The sequence below is a fragment of the Boleophthalmus pectinirostris genome, unplaced genomic scaffold (assembly GCF_026225935.1).
Source record: "Boleophthalmus pectinirostris isolate CB_2022bp ecotype Guang Dong unplaced genomic scaffold, ASM2622593v1 HiC_scaffold_16, whole genome shotgun sequence".
Lineage (NCBI taxonomy): Eukaryota > Metazoa > Chordata > Actinopteri > Gobiiformes > Gobiidae > Boleophthalmus > Boleophthalmus pectinirostris.
Window position 1 is genome coordinate 21,212,979 of NW_026571095.1, and position 20,767 is coordinate 21,233,745.

A 20,767-nucleotide genomic window follows, 5' to 3' on the forward strand; every position below is an offset into this window, starting at 1 on the left:
ATATCGCCTAAGCATTATTAAAGCTCATTGTTGTTGGAAGCAACTGCCATGACTATCTAGGAGGGTTGTTCCTCTATCATGGTTTAAAATCAGGTACAAGATCTTTATAGCTGTATTTATTATTATTTTATTATTGTATATCTATGTTATAATGTTGTTTCCTTACCAAAAACATACTCAGAGTTGTGTTTTGTTTCATTCATACATGTTTAACACACTAATCCTGCATATTTAGGCTGCATTTTCCCCTCAAACAGAAAACACGCTGTTCTACCTTGCAATGTCATGCGGTTACACAGAAAGTGCTCCACTGTGTTTTTAAACTGAATAAACCTTCGCTAGAATCATTCGGATGATTTCAGCCCTGGAATTTCCAATGTCTATGAAACAAAATGTAAAAAGTGGCTAGAAATAAAGAATTACCCAAATGTGTGAATGAAACAAATCTCAACTCCCGGTCTGTTTCTGATGAGGTTACGACATTCTAACAATTTTGCATAATGTAGGACCTTTAATAAAAGTCATACAATATTTCCAGCATAAATATATCAGATTTTTGTAATGTTGCTAATTCCTATGTGTTGTGTTGAAGAATACAACATTCAAAGTTAAGAGAGGTAACAGACTTTGTTTACATTTAGCCACTGTTTATGCTGTGATTTGAATGTGACCAGTTTTAGAGACTCTTATTTCCAACAGGACACAAGCAGCAGTAAATATACTACCAACACATACTATATATAGAGGTCCTTAGACTATATGGTCTTCGCATAATTTCCAGAGCACTGACTGAATGTGGATACCATCTTGTTTTCCATAGTAATATTCTTCCACTCAGCACACCGGAGCTGTACTGTACAATACATCTCTGCACCTTTTTCTGTTGAAACTGCATTTTCCCCTTGACACAGATGACCACTCGCATAAAGCTCCCACTGCAGAAACATGTTGTCCATATTCTATAATATACTATGTACATTCACATAGAAATTAGGTGAGATTTTTTTCCGAACCATCATTTATAGCATCATCGCACTCAACAATAATATTATGCAGGTTCACAGATGGTTAAAGGTGGCCTGGTGTTGTCACTTGCTTGTCTCTATGGAAATAAAAAAAGTTTAATGCTATACAGTAGTACATTCTGTGCAAAGCCATAACACTGGTGATGGTTTTTCCATAAGAAATGTTTATAGTGCACCTTTACTGAATATATAGAAAATAAGGCTGGTTAGGTTGCAATTGTTAATTTTGACCCACATTGTAATATAGTCAGATCTTTACTTGCATTACCCTGTTAAAGTAAAACTTAAATCAAAATGTTGCCTAAAGCCAATTATACTATATTTAATTGTGATCAATGCTACAGTAATCATGGGCTAATTGTCCCTTGTCATGTCATATTTCACATAGATTTAATATACTGCATAATGTCTGTCAGATATCACATTAGCCAGATCAAATCAAACCTTTCCAGTAATTTATCATTGTTGAAATAAGGAGTAATTAACACATAAATGAACCTTATAGGGCTCTTTAGTCACTGACTCGCTCACAAATGTCATTATCTGAGAAGCACATAGAAATCAGAGGACCATGCTTTGGGTTCGAGACTAAGGTGTAATTTGAGAGTGCATAAGTGCTTTCAACCATTACTTTAATTTCCTGTTCACCCAGCCATTTCACAGAGCTTAGCATGTTTAATTAACAGGTGAACTGATGCTGTGAGTGTGACGTCAGTGTGTAATAGAGAAGTGTGATGGTTTTGGTTCATACAGAAGATAGAACATAATGAGACCTTGAAAATGCAGGTAGTGCATCTGAATGCTGTGTTGATTGCAGCAAGTATTCTCAGCCTAACTCCAGCTGTTAGCTTTGTCGTTCACACCTGCAGTGTGAAAATGTCAGCTTTCGTGTTTGGTTTTGAGCTGAACATGAAGTTTTAAAGTACTGTATAGGTTACCATAATTAAAGCTGATTTACCCAACTTTACTCGTGCATACATATGTGGCCATACTGACTTGTCAAAACTTGATTGCGTCAGATCTCAGAAGCCAAGCAGGGCCAGGCCTGGTTAGTATTTAGATGTGAGACTGCTGAGAAAGGTGCTACACTGGTGCCCCAAGTGGTGTGTGTGTGAGTGGTGGTGATGGTCAGGGGGGCTGATTGGGCAGATTGGCACCTTTTTTTAGTTAGTCTGCCCCAGGGCAGCGGTGGCTTCTTTAGCTGCTTACCACTACTGAGTGTGGAGTGAATGAATAATGCATTGTAGCATCTTTGAGCACTATATAAAACAGATCTATTATTGTAAGTTAGTACATTTTGTTCCCCCCATAAAGTTGAATATAAAGCAATTGTCAAGGCATCTCAAATCTTATGGGATGTTGCTAAATTGGGCCAATATTTGCACTTTTTAGTATATCAGCTATCGGCCTTAAATCTCCCACACAGGCCGATATTTACTTCTGGCCTACTGCCTAAAGAATAGATAATTTATAGGACTGTATTTGAGAACAATCAAAATCTGCCATGCATATTGCCCCAAAAATACTGGCAGAGCTTATCGGTTTCTTATGATTCAATCTGTATTGCGTCGTCCATGAAAAACAAACATGTCGGTCGATCTCTAGTTATCTCTACTTATAATTATACACCTTTTAACTTCCAAGATGGCTTAGTTTATGCCAGTGATGAGTACTGTAGCTTATTTTAGCAGCAACGTTTTGAAAGTAGTAGTAGTAGTAGTAGTAGTAGTAGTAATAATAGTAGTAATAGTATAAAAAGACCCTTCTATCCCTTCTGGATTCATGTGTACTCATACGGTTGCCTTCTCAGTGTCTCCATATTATGTCCTTATTCTCTTTTATCTATCCCTTCCTCGTCCTGGTCCTGGCTGCCTTGTCATTGTGCTCCATGAGGCTTATCTCACTTCACTCTCTGCAATGCCTTTATTAGCAAAAAAGTGTAGGTCTTTCAAAAAATCCTGGTTTTGAATGGCTTGCGTCAATCCGAGCAGTACAGATGAGATTACCATTGTTTGCTGCTGCCTGGTGAGATGTGATAAAACTGATCCGAGAGTGTGGCTACAATTATGTGTCCAAAGAATGACAGATAAAGTTGAACTCGTTTGGGGAGATAGGCGAACCAGGCCATTAGATACTGGAGATTTCCCCCCCAAGATATTCCCTATACGTCACACTATCAGTTTGAGCTGCCATGAAATGTGAAGAAGAAGCTCTGCCATTAAAGAGGACCATATGTTACAGTGTAGAGCGTAGAAACAGGGCACTATGAGATTGTGTTTATATGTGTGTATTTGATGATGCATTGATGATGATTTGATGTTATTTTTTTCAGTTATGTTTAGAATATTCTGCAGTATGGCATTAACCGTATCTATCATGAATTTACGGGTGTTTTTATTGCTAATATTATTTTGAAAAACATACACCAAGCATGTCCAAACTATGGTCCGTGGGCCAAATGCGGCCCTCAGACAAATTCTTCTTGGCCCTCAGGCTTCCAGGTGAATTGACCCAAATTACCTTGCATCAATTAAAAATTAACTTTTTACTCCAAGGTTTTTGAAAATCTACCTTGATAAAACTAATATTTAATATTTAGTGTGTGGTTTTAATGATCTTAGCATGAGTAAAGACTGATGGCTCATTCTAACATGTTAAATATGCACATATTACAATTGTTCACTGTACTGAGCACCAGTCTACGGCCCTCGATCAGCCCTCTGCTTCGTCTGTGTTTAGATATGTGGCCTTTGATGAAATAAGTTTGGACACCCCTGACATACACTGTTACTGCTGGGTCATCTCTACACAGATCTGATTTGTAACTTGTAACTTGGTCTGATTCTCCATAAAAATACACAGCAACTTGACAAACCTGTGATGTGCAGTAGTTTCATTAGCGAGGAGAGGGGAGAGGAAACTCAGAGCATCAAAAATGAAAGATAAAGTTATAAAACACGTTAATACATTGTTTTCACCGAATATGGTATTTTTAAAACAATACGCTGTAACTTGGTGATCTATATATGTTATGTGTTAGCAGTTAATACCCCATAGAAGTAAAATACTCTCTAAGGAATGACACTAATGTTTGTATTTTGTTCTATTTGAAACATATTTTATTGTTACACCATACTCACAGTAATACACAGTAGCAGTATTTCAGTCTAACTATTTTCTTTTTCATATACCTTACTATTTCATCAAGATTTTTATAGCTGTTCCGATGTACCTTGTAAACCCAAGCATAGAATGGGTCCTTTTGTTCTTCTGAGTGCATTTTCTCTACAGTATATAAATGTATGTATGAAGCTGAACTTGCTGCAATTGCACATGTGCTGCCCTTGGCTCTGCTCAAGCAACTTACAGAGCTCGGGAACAGAATAGAATAGATGATAGATAGGCCAATGTGTGTGTGTGTGTGTGTGTATGTGTGTCTGCGTGTGTGTGTGCGTGCATGTGTGTATGTGGACAGGTTTGTATCACATCGTGGCGACCAAAATCTGTACACACAGTCACATCATGGGGACCTGCCTTCCATTTGGGAACAAAGATCATCTCCTCATGATGTAAATCCTTCATTTTTAGATCAGCAACATGATTTTTTAATATGGGTTTATATGGATCAGGTGAGGTCAGGGATTATTTTTAGGGTTGTTAAAAAGCTCAAAAATCAGATACTAAAATAGATACTGCTTTAAGTCAGTCAATGGAAATTACAGTTGCAGTATTATCTAGTAAAGAGTTTGTAAATCATCATTTCGTATCAAGCCCATTTATTATTGAAATCAATATTAGTATCAGGACAACACTAGCATGCAGTGACTATGGTTAAGGTTAGAATCACTCTCCAGGAAATTGAATGTAAGTCAATGTAATGTCCCCAGAAAACATACATAACCCAACCTGTGTATATGTGCGTGTGTGTTGTGGGCCTGTCAGCTCCCCCATGGGACAAGTACAGTCTTTGCTCCAGGCCGCTGCAGTATGTTCACACTAGCTCCGAGCAAAGCCTTTTTTTTTCTCCCTTGGTTCTCTCCTCTGAGCAGTGGGCGGAGAGGGACATTAGTGTTGGGGAAGTGGCATGTGTCCAGTTCTCTCGGGGTCAGAGGGGCTCTCAGGGCTGGGGACAGACTCATCCCTCTGGGAGGCTGGAAGGGTCCATGTCAGATCTGGGCCTGCCAAACTCCGCTGCAGATTAAATGTAGAGAGAACACTGCCAGAGGAGAGGGACAAGATGGCTGAAAGTAAAGTACAGTACAGTAAAATAGTTTAAGTTAAAGGTGCATTATGTAACTTTTCTGGTGGAGAGTCCGTCAAATTTTTTTCTCTATGGGGATGTTATTGCTTTGTCTTGAATGTTGCATAGTATGGCATTAAATCATTTTTATCTTCATGGAGACCAGATCAGACCATGTTGCAGGTTAGATCTGTGGAAAGGCAACACCGCTCACTGACTGCCTGTTTTTCCAGGTATTTTTGAGCTTACAAAATATGTGTAATTGAATAAATGTAAGGTAGAGTTATTTAATGTCATACTGTGGAACATTCCAGGCAGAAAAATGACATATCCGTAGAAACAAGCAGGTGATGGACCCCCAACCAAAAAGTAACACAGTGCACCTTTAAGGCAAGGCAAGCTAAGGCAAGCATAATTTGTATGCAAAGTAATTCAGTAAGTGCTTTACAGAATAAGAAAGACATTAAAATCGTAATACAAACAAACAAAACATAAATAATCATCATAACATTTACATTAAAAGAGAAGAGTGCAGACAAAAACTAAAAACTTTAAATCAGTGTACAATATGTATGATAAAGATATTATAACTACTATATGTATCATTATAACTACTATTTTCTTCTTGGTTATTTAGATTTGTCCACTGCATTTGACCCAGCCTTCAATGCTGCCAGGCAACCTGTCAGTAAAAGTGGGCGCCGTGCTCGGCTTGGACCAGACTACTGTATTTGGAAGATTTTATCTATTGTGCATAGTAGTAGTAGTAATAGTTAAAAGTACTTGGAGTGGAAGCAGTATTTGTTACATTACATATCGATAAAGTTGTAGTAGTTCTAGTGTTGGCAGATTTCTTCTTTTAAAGAAAGTTACCATATACTGCAAGACACTGTAACAGTAGAAGAAAAAATAATAATAGTTTTTAGTAATTATAGCATTTTGTATGAATATCTGAAACTCGCTTATTTTCAGAGTACATTTTCTGCTGATATTAAAATAGAGACAAAATATAAAAGAGGGGATTTAAAGTACAGACAGATGGAGGTTCAGAGAGGAGGTGAGGGCACTTGGATGTGTCTCCGAGGGGATGGACTTATCGGTTGCCACAGAGGTCAAAGGTTGAACCTGTGACCTCATCTGCCTTTGAACGGGACAGGACAGGAGCAGCGGGGCAGGTGCATTCAGAACAAACTCTTCTTCTATCTGTCTGTTACATCCCCTTGTGTTTTTTTGCTCTACAGTGATGGATAACAAATACTTTTTACTTTTTTATTTGTTTGTAGCGCTTGATTGTTTGGAATTGGATACTCTAAGCATATACGGTACATGAATGTGAAAGGAAAGGAGAATGGGCTGAGAGGGTTGATGGTTTTGCTGCTGCAGTGGAGATGGGAGATTGGATTTACACATCAGGATCATCTCAAATGTTAAAGTCCTCAAAAAATATATATTGGTTAGCAATTTTTGAAGGCCCCATGTTACACTGTTTTCTGATTACTGTTAAAATGTTTCTCATCACAGACACACCTGGAGTTGTGTTTTGTTTCATTCACATGTTTAACACGCAAACCCTGCACTGATATTTAGCCCTGGAATTGCCAGCCTTCACTGATCAAAAGAGGTAGCATGGCTTAACGTTCACAAGAGTCAATTTTGCATAATATAGGACTTTAAATAACAATTTTGGTTACTTATTTGTTGACTACAGCAAGCCTCCATCTAATTAAAGTCAATGTTTTTTTGTTTTTTTATGCACATTGCCCTCATAAAGAAACAAATAATCTAACTAAATTATATGTGAATCCTTACCTCACCAACTATAATACACAATATTTATTTCTCTTTATCTTCACAAGCCTGTAAATACACAATATACTGAGAGCAAACGAGGTGACTACAGACAGAAGAAGCAGCGTGAATGAGCAAGGTCATGTGGTCATTATAATCAAATATCCTGCTATCCCGGCTCGCTCCATTAAGTCAAAGCCATCTTGTTTAGGATAGGAATCACTGCTTGTCTGGTCTTGTATCTGTCAGAGGAGCCTTAGTGAGGTGTTGATGAAGCGTGGAGGCACTTCTCTTTGTTTAGTCTGATAAACTGGTGATGTCACTGTGAGTAAACATTCATTACAGCTCTGATAGGGGCCGCAAATATGTGCTCAAGAAGATGGAGAACAGACAAGGAGCTCCAGGCTGAATGCAACTTGTAAATGAAGTCTAAGCACTACATTAGAAGCAATGTTTAGTGTGTAGTGTGGTTTATAAATCTCTAATTATGTTTTGAGGTTGCTTATTTTAATCCATGCACATGATTCACGCATAAATTCTGCTTACTTGTTTATATTAGATGCCCTTTCTTATGTCAGAGTCTGTCATCTTTTAAGACTCAGGTCCAACTAGTTTCCCCAGCATCGTTTTGCACATTAAACATTTGGATAGTATCAAAAATAGCAAGAAACTAGTGTCAAATAAGGCATCATTATACAAATGTATATGTACAAGCAGACCCGGCAACAGAAATTTGAAGGCCCGGGGCAAGAAGCCTAACATGGGCCCCCCTTTAATATAATAATTAGAAATAGGGTTCGATTCTGTGCCCCTAAAACCTTGGGGCCCAGGGGAACCCCTTTGTCATCCCCGCCCTGTGTACAAGTAAAATTAAAATATAGAAGGATAGTAATACAAAATATATCTCTTTATATAAGCTACATCCAAGAGGTAGGTAAGAAGAAACTGTGCAAAGACGAAATAGTGATATAGGGGTTATCTGTAACATAAGAGCAAGTTTTTGTACAGTTGTGTGGAGTATGGTATGAATGTAGTTCTCTATCTCTCACTGTTTGAGCAGAGCTGTAGGAGCCCATTGGAGAATGAGCTCCTCTGTCCCTCTATAGTCTGGTGCAGTGGGTGAGTTGTTGTACAGTTGTAGGGAGTATTATCTCCTCTTTCCCTCTATAGTCTGGTGCAGTGGGTGAGCAGGAGTGTCCATAATGGAGAACAGTTTGCTTGGCATCATAACAACACATCTTCAATCTAGAAAGTTGTGACACTTCCGGGTAGAGAAATCAATGTTTTCCACTCCCCATTCAACTTCCTTCTCCTTTACACCCCGCTACCCCTCTCGACCATCTCATTTGATCTCACTATAGGAGCTTGGGCAGAACACTGGTCTTATCCCCATTCCAGTCCTCTATCAGCCTAATGCAATTAACTGCACTGGTGGGAATACTGGATTTAGACTAACCACTGATGAATCCAAGCACACTTCCTCTTCTCTGCTAGTTTATAGCTGGTTTTATGTGTTACTGTATTGCACACAGAAATCCTTGCCTGCAGGGCATGGACTTAGACTTTTCACGGTCGATGATACAAGAAGAGGAGAGATATTTTAAGAGCGGTGCTGGACAGTCCAAAGAGAGGTTTCTCAAGCGGACGTGGTGTCAAACTATTGGGCTTGCACACTGTAATGAAGTCCCTCAGGCTGTGTTTATGTAAGAGTTTTATTCTGATAATAACTGTAGGGACAGCTCTGTCTGTGTGGGCCAAGTGTCGTTTTACCCACATGTGAGATGAGGACTGTGGTTTCACTTACAAAAGTTGTCATAGTAATTAATAATTCAAAAATGTTATATTCCTCAAAATGGTATTATTGAATAGAAATCTGAAACCCATCAATAAGTAATATTTTGACCTCACTATTCAAAATATTGAGCTATATCATATCATTTTAAAGATGCACTATGTAAGTTTTTGGTTGGAGGTCCGTCACCTGCTTGTTTTTCTTGATATGTCACTGCTCTGCCTGGAAAGTTCCACAGTATGACATTAAACGGCTCTACCTTGCATTTATTAAAATACAGGTGGTCTTACTGCTCAAAATACCTTGAAAAACAGGAATTCTGTCTTGGAACGGGGTTGCGTCTCCACAGATCTGACTTGTAACTTGGTCTGGTTTGGTCTCCATGAAGGGCGAAATGTTTAGTGCCATACTGTGAAACATTCCAGACAAAGCTACAGATCTCTATGGAGAAAAGTATTTGACAGACCATCCATCAGAAAAGTTACACAATGCACCTTTAAACTGTTAATTGCAATGGCAAGCATCCTAATTTTTCATCTCTCTGAAACATGGATTGCCGCAAGAGGTTAGTAGAGGAATAAATAAATAGTTTAAGCGCATAAACCATTCCGACATGTGAAAATGATCTGTAAAAGATTGCCTTTCCAATCTCCCATCTCCACTGCAGCAGCGGAATCCTCAGCCCATTCTTCTTTCCGTTCACTTGCAGTATGCCTGTTATGATAATTGCTATATTGACTTATTGTTCGATATTTGAAAGCTGGAACAATGTATTTTGGGATGCAATATTTATTATGTACCTATTTTTGTTGCAATACTGGGTAGGTTTCTGCTCTGCTTCCATTATTTATGATTTGCTTTTAATGATACTGTATTTAAGAAATGGTTTACTGGGATGATCCTGCTTTACTTTTTAGTGTGTTAGTGGCATAAAGTAGTTTCAGTACTATCATTTATCATTAGATTTCTCTATATTAATATATTGTTCTTCAAATTTTGTATTGCCTAAATTGCAATAATCTGTCATCAGTAGATTTAGATGGAAGACAATATAAAGCCTGTGTGCAATTTTTTTAATTCTCATGGAATGTTTCATCGACTATGTAGCTGTTCCAGTGGAGGGTCTAACTGGGTTGTTTTCAATACCTTGAAAAACATGCATTCTTAAGCTACGTTTACACTGAAACAAATTACTGTATCACCGTATCACCGTATCATCATAACGGAAACGATTTGTGTCCAGACATGTCATTTCTGTGTCCGCAAGCTTTCCCTATCCACACAGCTTTGAACATATTTGTTTACGTTTTACAGAAACAAAACTCAAAACCGCATAGCTAATTTGCATAAACTGAGCACTCAAAAAACAGCTCGCTCCTTGTGCCCTGATGTGGTCAGCTTCTGTTGGACTAAAGGACACAACTCAGTGGAATATATGTGTTCTTTCTGTGTTAGAGGTGTGTTCTGCTAATGATGAATCTGTTCTGTGCTTCTATTGCTTTGGAGATGGTTCATGTTAAACTTTTCAAAGGTTATACATCTGCTGGTCATACGCATAGACCGTATATATGAATGGACATATATTCTAGCCTCTTAGTGTTTTGGAGGTGAATTACTTCGTGGCACATAGACCAGCGTATCAGCGTTTTCAGGCATCCACACAGTGCCGGATCAGATCCACTCCAGAGACGAAACGATCTGGTGCTGCCAGCTCCCACAAATTCATCTGATTAGTGTGGATTAGTGTGGAAGAACACTGCATCTGCAACGAAAAATACGCACTAGTGTGGATGGGGCCTTACTGTAAGCAGGATTGTCTCTTCATTGATTTGGCACTGATTGCTATGGCAACAGTCCTAGTGCACTTTAGGTCATAAGTTCTATGATCACGTTGCACACTGCGCTTCATCTATTTGTGGTTTTATATAATGGTTGATTAGTATTTACAGACATGTTTTACACCATAAAACCACCATCTGCTTTTTGGCCCAGGCCCAATGAAGTTGCCATCATTAACCGTGTATTTATAGGAGACTTTTATTCTACTTATAATGACAGTAACAGCTCCATCTCCATCGAGCCACCTCATTTTACCACTTTCTGTAAAACTATTGCCCAGAATTATATGAAAAGTGTCATTTAAAACCCCCTAAAGTGTGATATAAAACACCTTCACTGGCCCTTCCCTGTAGAGCGTTAGAGTCCAGCCTTATGCCCACTTATAATGTCACTGCAAAAACTCTCTCCAGCAGCCAATCAAGAAGAATACCATGGGGGGTTCACAGATCAATAAAACTGAAACTTTTCCAGTATAAACTTATTATAAACAAGAGATGGAGTCATAGCAAGTTTAAATCTGAGAAGATTCTTTTCAAGGTATCAGTATTGTTCTCTTGAAAGACTGATCTGTTTGATTACAAGTACTTACTGCATAATAAAAGTGAGAACGGAATTAGTTAAACCTTCATGTGTTTTGTATGTGAATAGTTGAAAGATGGAGTATTTATTTCTAGAGAAGTTGAATGGGAGTAAATAAGTACTTTCGCTTCTTCTCTCTCTCTCTTTTGAGCAAGCTTTGTAAATATTGCTGTAGATTAGTTGTTGTTTAGTTGATTAATCGGTCAATGGTGTCTTTGTGAGCCAAAATTTGTATTAGTTATTATTTTATGTAGATTAAACAGTCGAAAGGAGTGAGTGAATTAGCTGAAGACTGAATTTTAAAAAGGCAAATTAAACTCACGATGCAAGTCTAATCTGTCTTTATATAAATACATTGTTTCTTAGTACTTCTTTCTGCATAAATAATAATTTGAGTGCATTTTGAGTCAGATACATGGAGATACATAATAGTTTTAAGAGTTTTTGCCACGCCCACTTTTCAGTTGACTTTATCAATTAGTCTTTATTCAACCAAGAATACAAACAATGCATTTTAACTTTCAGAGCCCCCATGTCAAAACTGTAGCTTCATTTGTAGCATATACCTGTATTCATTTTGTTCACCTGCCATGTTGCAATATTCATCTCCATCATCTTTGAAATCTGCCCAAGAACATATCTTGGGTCATTCAAAATAAATAAGTTCTGAAAAAAGTAACCCTATCCTATTCACGCTTCCTGTTATGTCACATTTTGAGAACTCATTTGAAAAATATTATGTTTTAAATTGTACATTGTCATGAACCTAATACTTCATCTTTCTGAAACCCATACACTTTTAATAAAACATGAATCTACAGCAGCTCCTTTACAAATGTACCTCTGAACAAAAGTATATTTTGCAGCAGATATTTTTCTCTGCATGTTGTTTGTCGGTGCAGTTTGTGAAAAGTAATTTTGGAGTCCTATTTATTCATCTCAGAAAATGTCACATTGACAGATGAGCAAATGCAGCCCTTTTGGCCCAGAGTCCTCCAATAAATAAAGTCCCCGTTTTCTAATACTGGGATGTTATGCAAGAAAATGGACTTCAGCACCGTGAGGGAGAAAGACTTCAAATGTTGATTTTTAATGCTTAGATATTCAGCGCATGTGAATTTGAAGCATGTAATATCAATCATATTTACTGAATTAAGCTTAGTTATATTTTGGTTGATTGATATCTTGGTTTAATTCCAGCTCCGTACTGTATCTGGGTCCACGTGAATGTGGTGAGAGCATGATTGATGGAGGTGGGGGCAGATTGATAGTTATGCGTCCATGAGTTAGCCACAGGGCAGTTGTGGCATCATTAGCAGCAAATCACCACCTTGTTTAAGAGGCAGTGATGCACGGGTCGTGAACCAAAAAGTGGCAAAGTCAGCACAATACGCAACACACACACATACACTTAGGAGCCCTGTTTGATAAACTATACCCAAGTATATACCTTTTGTATATATCTGTGTTTAGAGAGCAACTTGTAACTTTATAGAATTGCAGTTTCATTCACAGCACCAAATGAGAAAAGCAAAAGGAGTCAATACAGTTTTAAGCACATCAGAAAAAAAATGACTATAGCATGAAAAAGCATGTCACAGATCTTAGATTACATGTGCACTTTACAAGTTCCTCAAATGCCTCGATCTGCATCAGGTGAGCTCCTGTATGATCCGGACTAGTACAGTCTCAAACTTTCCTAAAAGCCTCTGAGCTGTTTCCTTCCGACTTCCAGTTCCGAGTGAGTCCTGGTTTTGTGTTTAACTTATTTTATGATGTAACTTTGTCAACAGCACATAGATCAAACCATGCCTTTCCAAGCTTAGTGGATCTGAGCAAGTCTAGCCCCTTTTCATGTTGATTTCTTTTCAAAGCACAACATGCTACAACAGCGTACATTTGTGAGCAGAGTGGAGGTGAGATAGAACAGTTGGTGTTTGTCAGTGTGGCTTAAGTGTTATCTGTGATACTGTCTTGAGTTGTTGTTGCTTGAGCCCAAACACTCAGTGGATATATTTGCCTTGTTCCATCTGAACAGTAATACTCTAGACTCCACTCAAGCTCTCAGTCTGATCTCACGCTTTGGTTAAACTTTAACACCCTCTTATCCTCACACTGCAAACCCACAAGTCCATGAACTTCATATCAAAGTCCTGGATTCTTTTCATTGTAGTTAAAGTGTCACTTTTATTTTGTAAAATTCTATTGCAGGATCAAGATTGCTACAAATTATTCTGTTCAGTTTTATTCTTATTCAAAGCTTACTCAAATTAATCGAAAGGTACAGCATGTAGCCTGCACTCTCACTGGTTTAGCAAAGAAACTCTCACAAATGAGCATGGGTTGCAAGAGCCTTAACCTGCAGATCGAGGACACATACAAGTTTTTCTCATTCTCAGTAAATAGACAGGCCTTGCCTCAGGTGAAACCTGAACCTCCAGAATTCCCTCACTGAGCTGCAGAGGCTGCACTAGCACTGAATAATGAGTGTCTGGAGGCACTGGACACTTTAGGTAGTGACCATTCAGATCAGAGAGAGGGATTTTAGGTTTAAACCAAATGAAATTCAGCACTGAAACTGGAAACCCAAGTGAGAGGTTGTGAGGCTCATTCTGTTTTGAGAATCAAAAGACAAAATTAACCAATGTTTTGTTTTGTTTTTTAATTCACTAACTAACTATGTAATTTCTAGTTTTGTTAGTTTTCACTTTTAATATTTTAGTTGACAAAATATTATAATAATCAACCATTTCTTTTATTTTATTATATTATTTTTCTCCAAAACTACATCCTGTTTTTGTGTTGGAGTTTTTCACTTCCTCTTGCCGACACTCCGAGCAGAGCTGTTGTTGGAGCCTTGGGGCAAAGCATTTGCATGGAGCTGTTCCTCTGAAGCGTCAAATCGTGTCCTGTGATTGGGCCTTTGCATAAAGTTCAAATCAACTCATAGGTCAGTGATTTAGCAAATAACTTCAATCTTAGTCGGCTGAAATGCATCTAAGACTTCTAGTGGACAGGGGCGGTATTTTGTTCAGGCTTTCATCACCTACTACTAATGTAAATGACTGATGTTGTTAAGAGAGATTTTTTAGGAATGTACACTTCATATGGTTAAATGCATGATTTGTCTATATTACTCTTTTTTTTTTTTTTTATTCAAATGGTTTAAATTATTTATTAATTAATTTATTTACAATTACAACTGTTTGTTCAAAATAAATGTGGTCACATGTACCAGTCATTCACAGAATAAATAACAAAACAAAACAGTGGGCCTATAGCAGCATTTCTCCACTGTTAAAGGTGCACTATGTAAGTTTTCTGGTAGAAGTTTCACTTCAGTCTTTCATTTCTTCAACTGAAGGCATTTTTTGTGTGACTTGACTTGATATGAACATAATGATCTCCTCCCTGTTTCCTTGAGTTTTCCTTTATCCTCTCACCTCTCTGCTGGCCTGTCCTCTCCTCACACTCTGTTGAAGCGTTGTGTTTAATTGCTGCTGTTTTGGTTTGTTTGTTCCAGGATCACTCTGAACGGGATGAAGGTGTCCAGACCGGACGTTCGAATCGGCCGCTACCGAATGATTAAACACGAGAGAGACAAGCACAACGAGCCCAACCCCCAGAGGTACTGCATCACTGTCCACACACATGCTGCTGCACCAAGAGCAGCTCAGTCTTAGGCTGTGGTAGTTTTACACCTTCACCAATGTGTTCTCTGCTTTGGACACTGCTTAGGTGCATTTGCTCGAAGAGAATCATTATTGTTAGTGAGCATGTAAAAAATGGTGTTTATGCTTTCTCAAAAAATAGTTAATTTCTGAATATCATTTTCATCTGAAATTAGTTAAAGGGTCCATAATAGGCTATTTTCTGATCTATGTTATAATGTTGTTTCCTCATCACACACATACCTGGAGTTGTGTTTTGTTTCATTCACACATGTTTAACACACAAACCACTGCATTTTTGACTTTTTACTATTCTGAGTTCTTCTCTCAAACAGAAAACACTCTGTTCTACTCTGCGATGTCATGTGGAAAAACAGGGAGTCCTCCACTGTGTTTTAAACTCCATACACTTTTGAGCCCTGAAATTGCCAATCTCTACTGAACTAAAAATAAAACATAGATGTTAACTTGAAAACTACTTCAATGCTATGACACCACAAAGAGAAAAGGAGCATTTTGAGCTTTGGAGATGTATGCGCACTAATAATAAAGGATAATAAAACACATCTCCAGGTATGTTTTGATGAGGTAACAACATGATACCATGGCTTAAAGCTCACAAGAGTCAAATTTGCATATCATAGGACCTTTAAATAAAGAAAAAAGGTAATGAAAGTAGTAGTGGGTCTAGTAAAATGTACTGTACTATTTCTGTTTCAGACCTCAATGGGCTGACAACCTTTATAGTAATACAATTTCATCAAATATGTAGAAGCACTGGTGCTGGTGGGATCTAGTAAAGGGTATTCATAATGCAAGAGAGTTAACAAATACAATTGCACAATTAAGATGATACAAGCCTCTTAATCAACTAACACTCATTATGATCTCAGTACACTCAAACATTTATATACGCTTAACTAGTGGTGGATAGTACTCAGTTACATGTATTTGAAAAGCTTTTTATTTATTTTTAATTTTTTTTACAATTTGCACTTAGTAGTTTCCAGAGACCATACTTTTACTCCTACTTTTGTAATATTTTAGTGTACTTAGTTATTTGAGTAAAGATTTTGGTTACTCTACTCTACAAGTGACAAAGATTTATGTCGATTTTAATTTTAAATGGTTTGGACATTTGTAAACAGAAACACAAAACAGCAAATGTTCAAATCAGCGTTTCTTCTTCAAATATGATTTAGTATTCATTTTTTGTGCTATGTACTTTGAAAATGCTAAATTATGTGCATTAGTTTTTTTGTCCTTGTAATTACTTTAACTTTAAATTATAAATCAGATGTTATGACCAGACATGTACTTGAGTAGCGTTTTTTCCAAATAAAAATAAATATGTTCAGAATTGCTCTTGTCTTATACACAATTGATGACAAGGAGTGAGAAAAGAACATATTTGATTCATGCATGCTTACATTGAAATGCATAAAGACACAAGGACACTCTAAATAAGTCACATCAAGACTTGTTTTCTGTTTGTACTGTATTCTCCAAACATAAATATTCTAACAGTCTGGAACTCTGATGTAATGCTTTTCCACTATTACTGCACAGTCTGTCAAGGCTAAACACTGGCTTTGTTTAAATGCAGATTTCAGTTATAGTTTGGCCTAATTACAACTGGAGTCCTAAGATTTTGAGTAAAAAATATAACCCTAACCCTAATACTTTGATTTAGTCATTCACACGAGATACCATGTTTGATAGTGTAAAATGTGTTGTTTATGTATTCTTAAGTGTGTTCACATTTCCAAGACCAAGATTACACCAGGAATAAAGCTGAACTATACTAGGACTAAACCAAAACCAGACAAGGACTAAACCTCGACTAGACCAGAACTAGACTAGGACTAGATTATGACTAAACCAGAACTAAGCTAGGACTGAACCAGGATGGAACCAGGACGGAACCAGAACTAAATCAGGACTGAACCATTACTAAATTAGGTCTAAATCAGGACTAAACCAGGACTCAACTAGGACTAAATCAGGACTAAACCAGGACCGAACTAGGATTAAATCAGGACTAAACCAGGGCCAGATGAGGACCAGGACTAAACCTTAAATTTCCTGCCTAGGCGGATATAAGGTTCAGGCTCACCAATTGCTGCATAAAGCTTTATTTTAACACTTAAGTGCAATGATGCAATTCACAAAATGAGATTAGACAGCTCCATTATGGGTAGGCAGTAAAAATAGGGTTGTGGAAGTCTAAAAATAATTTCTATTAAGATTTGCTTATTATTGTTAAATTATGCAGAACCATAAAATGTTTTGACATTTTTTATGTTAGTTATAATTTCAAATAATATATTTTTAGAGGAATTTATCAAAATCTACCTGCATAACGGCCATCAGTCACTCTGGATTCGAAACAATTGGCATCGGCAATGAAAAACCCGTATCATATATTACTTTCAGTAGGCGACGCAGTAAGATGTGAACTTTTATGCACGGATCTGGTTTCATATTTGTTAGTTTAATAGACTCTAGAGTACAAAATTTTCTATGTGAGGTTATCAGAATTACAAAGTTAACTCAACCATTTTAGTAAGGCAAATGTTTTTGCAGGCTAGGATTATTCTTGATAGCGTGATAAATAGATCCTAATAAGAACAGATGAGCGTATTAACTACTACAGTATACCACCTCACAATAAGAAGCTTAAAGGTGGATTACAGCGCTCTATTCTCTTCAGTTTCCAGGGCCGGGCAGGTCAGCCAGTGATGCCTGCTCTCGGGATACAAATCAATACTCGGACTGTCCCAAAAGAAAAGCCAGATCTGATGAACTCCACAGGGGGCGTATTACTTTAGTTTGATCCCAGATGACATGATTATAGAGTAGAGAGATGACATATACAAGCTCGCTCAGTCAGAGGTGGGGGAAGGATCAGCACACTAAACTGGGTTATAAGAAGATTTTTCTTTGTAAGCCGGCAACAAAAGTCAAGTGTGAAATTGGATGATGTAGTGGTCTATACAAACACAATATGATATGATTGTAAGAGCTTGGTGAATACAGAGCCGGGCATCAGGAATAGTGGGTCAAGTCATATTGATACTTTGCAGCTCATGTCATCAACGTTCCCTGGGGTGTGAAGCTAACTGGAGGCTCTACTCTGTCTGAAGATCTTAATCTGAGATGCACTTTAACACAGTCTGACCAGAAAGAGCTGATTTACCTAGAAGGATCTGTGTTCTTAAACAAGCCTCCCACACATAAAATTACTTTCACAAGCTAAATAGCACTCTCACCTTTTTTGTTTGTATTTCCTCATAGGGCTCCTGAAAATGTGTGGGGTTTTTGTTTGTTTATTTTTTTAATCCATTTTGCATTTTTTTTTGAGTTTTCGGACCATCTTAAAACTTTTTTGACAGCTAATGTGTGCTTTGTGTCACCATGGTATCAGCTGAACATACCACTATAGAAATACATGTACAACACCCCCAGCTTGATGTCACTGCGAAATACCAATACATATAAAATAGGCAAAAATTAAAGATGTGTTATGTAACTTTTCTGGAGGAGGGTCTGCCAGCTGCTTGTCTCTATAGTGTAGTATGTTATTGCTTTGCCTGGAATATATGCAGTCTTAAAGTCTTAAAAAAGGTCTTAAATTTCATGTTCCTTAAATTATGTTGTCCAAGTCTGTTTTTTTCACAAAGATCTTAAATTTCATTAGCCTATTTTTTTGTATACTCAACTGGGCGGTAGTGCAATGTTAAACAACAACGTGAAATCATGTATTTTGGTTTCTGGTGCTGGCGGCAATGAGTAAACAATCAGTACAGTGGAGGAAGACGTTCGATGAATCATGGGGAAGTTTGGGTTTAATCCACAGTGGCTCTTAGATTCTAGATATAGTAACGGTAGGTGGTTGGTCATTATTAGAATGGGTATGGAATTATGGAGTATGGAGTGGGTGCACTGTTGGTCTTAATTTTCATTTAAGTGGTCTTAAAAATGTCTTTAAATAGTCTTAAATTTGGAGTAGTCAAACCTGGGGATACCCTGATATGGCATACAACTTATCTTATTCCATTAGTGGTGTTTTTACTGTTCAAAAAAGCTTGAAAAGGACTCATCAGAAAGTGGAGAAAGATAACTTCAGTGCTATATTATGAGTAAAAATTTCTCCATGGAGACAAGCAGGTGGCAGATCTTCTACTCAAAAAGTTCTTAATCCTTTTTCATTTACACATATTTTTCTATTCTTTCTTCAGCAACTCCCAGGCAGCATAATATTTCTTTTAGTCACTGTAAACTCACACTATAAGCATTTTAATTAAGAGTAAATTACAGTAATAACATAATTGTATTTACTGATTATGTAATGACAGATCTGCTAATTGCGCAGTAAGCAGCAATTATTCCAGTTGTATGGCAGATGACTTTGACATTAAGTTTAGCTCTCAGCCCCTCTTCCTCATTAAGACAGATGACTTTTTACATTGACAATAGTGAGTCTACAGTTCGCTCTTCAAACTAGTGACAATTACATGGTTACTATAACATTTTCTCTAGTATTTTGCAGCACTCTTTTTTTGACAAATACCTTTCTTATGCAAAAATGACACCTGTATGAATCAATTCATTCAAGTTATCACACTTTACTTTAGTGCTGGAAGTAGTTTTTGGTGCTTGAAGGCTCCCCTCACTTTACTCACCATGCCAAGTACTCCCCCTTTAGAGCACTATCACACTGCAATCAGCCTGTTCTCCGCTAATGAAAGTACTACACCTAACATCAGGTTTGTGAAGCTGTAGTGTGTTGTTTTGTAGCATTTTTGTATGCCATATTTTTCGGATTATAAATCGCACAGTGATTCAGCCAACTATAGCACAAACAACATAACAAACTCTCCATCTCAAAATCACTAAATCCACTGAATTCTTCATCCTCGGTGTCACTTCTGAGCAACTCCGCCATCTTCAAAGGTAAACGGAATGCCGCTTCTTCTTCTGTAGCTGTCGTCAGACTCAGCATCAGTTCCAGTTAGAATTATTTTGCCCTTTCTGAATCCTGACAAGGATGGCTTTGGTTGTCACTGAAGTCCAGGCTTTGTCGATCCATCCAGTGACTTCCAAGAAAGTTGCATGGTGCATCCTCCCGGTTACCGTGAAGCTGTGTTCTCTATCCCGGCTTTCCGCCAGTCCCTCACAAGTTTCTCACTCACTCCAAACTTTCTTCCTGCTGCCCGATTACCATTTTCGGCTGCATATTTCACTACTTGCAGCAGGACAGAGGCCCTTTCAGCAGGAGACATGCGTAGTAGAGAGCAAAGTGACAGAGTTACAGAAGTAACAGGAGTAGCAGATACTGGCACACAAGCCTAGAGTGCCCTTTCGTGGTTGTCAGTGTGAACATTTTAATATATAAGTCACACCGGAGTATAAGTTGCAGGACCACCCAAACCATGAAAAAAGTGAGCCTTATAGTCCAAAAAATGCGGTAAATATGGGAAATTGAGGTATAATTGAGGTATGAGCATAACCATAAGGAGGGTTCTAATAGTGTGAGAGAGAGTGAGAGATTGCAAGATTACTCAAATGTGCATGGATGACACATAGCTGTGATTCAGGCATGTTTATGATGAGGAAACAACATTATAACAAAGTAGGAAGCTCCAAGAAGTATATTTTGCTTCATGTCCCTCTTTAAGAAATGGTTTATTCTTCTTTACTCCAATTACCTTGCTATTCTATCCTATCGCCATGTTTTGTAAGTAAAGAATGCAACACCAATCTAAGCTTTTGTGCCCATTGCTTGTATGTTTTTTTCTTCTCGTCCCCTTGTCCCCTATCTTCAGTCACT

At 37.7% G+C, this 20,767-nt stretch overlaps 1 protein-coding gene across 1 annotated transcript in view; it reads left to right on the forward strand.

Annotated features, from left to right (window-relative positions):
* b4galt2 (UDP-Gal:betaGlcNAc beta 1,4- galactosyltransferase, polypeptide 2) overlaps window positions 1-20,767 on the forward strand; it is a 168,628-nt gene that overhangs the window by 140,521 nt on the left and 7,340 nt on the right. Inside the window, exon 6 of the mRNA XM_020929217.2 lies at window positions 14,787-14,891. Within this exon, the coding sequence (XP_020784876.1) occupies window positions 14,787-14,891 (105 nt within the window). The remainder of the gene's footprint in view (window positions 1-14,786; window positions 14,892-20,767) is intronic.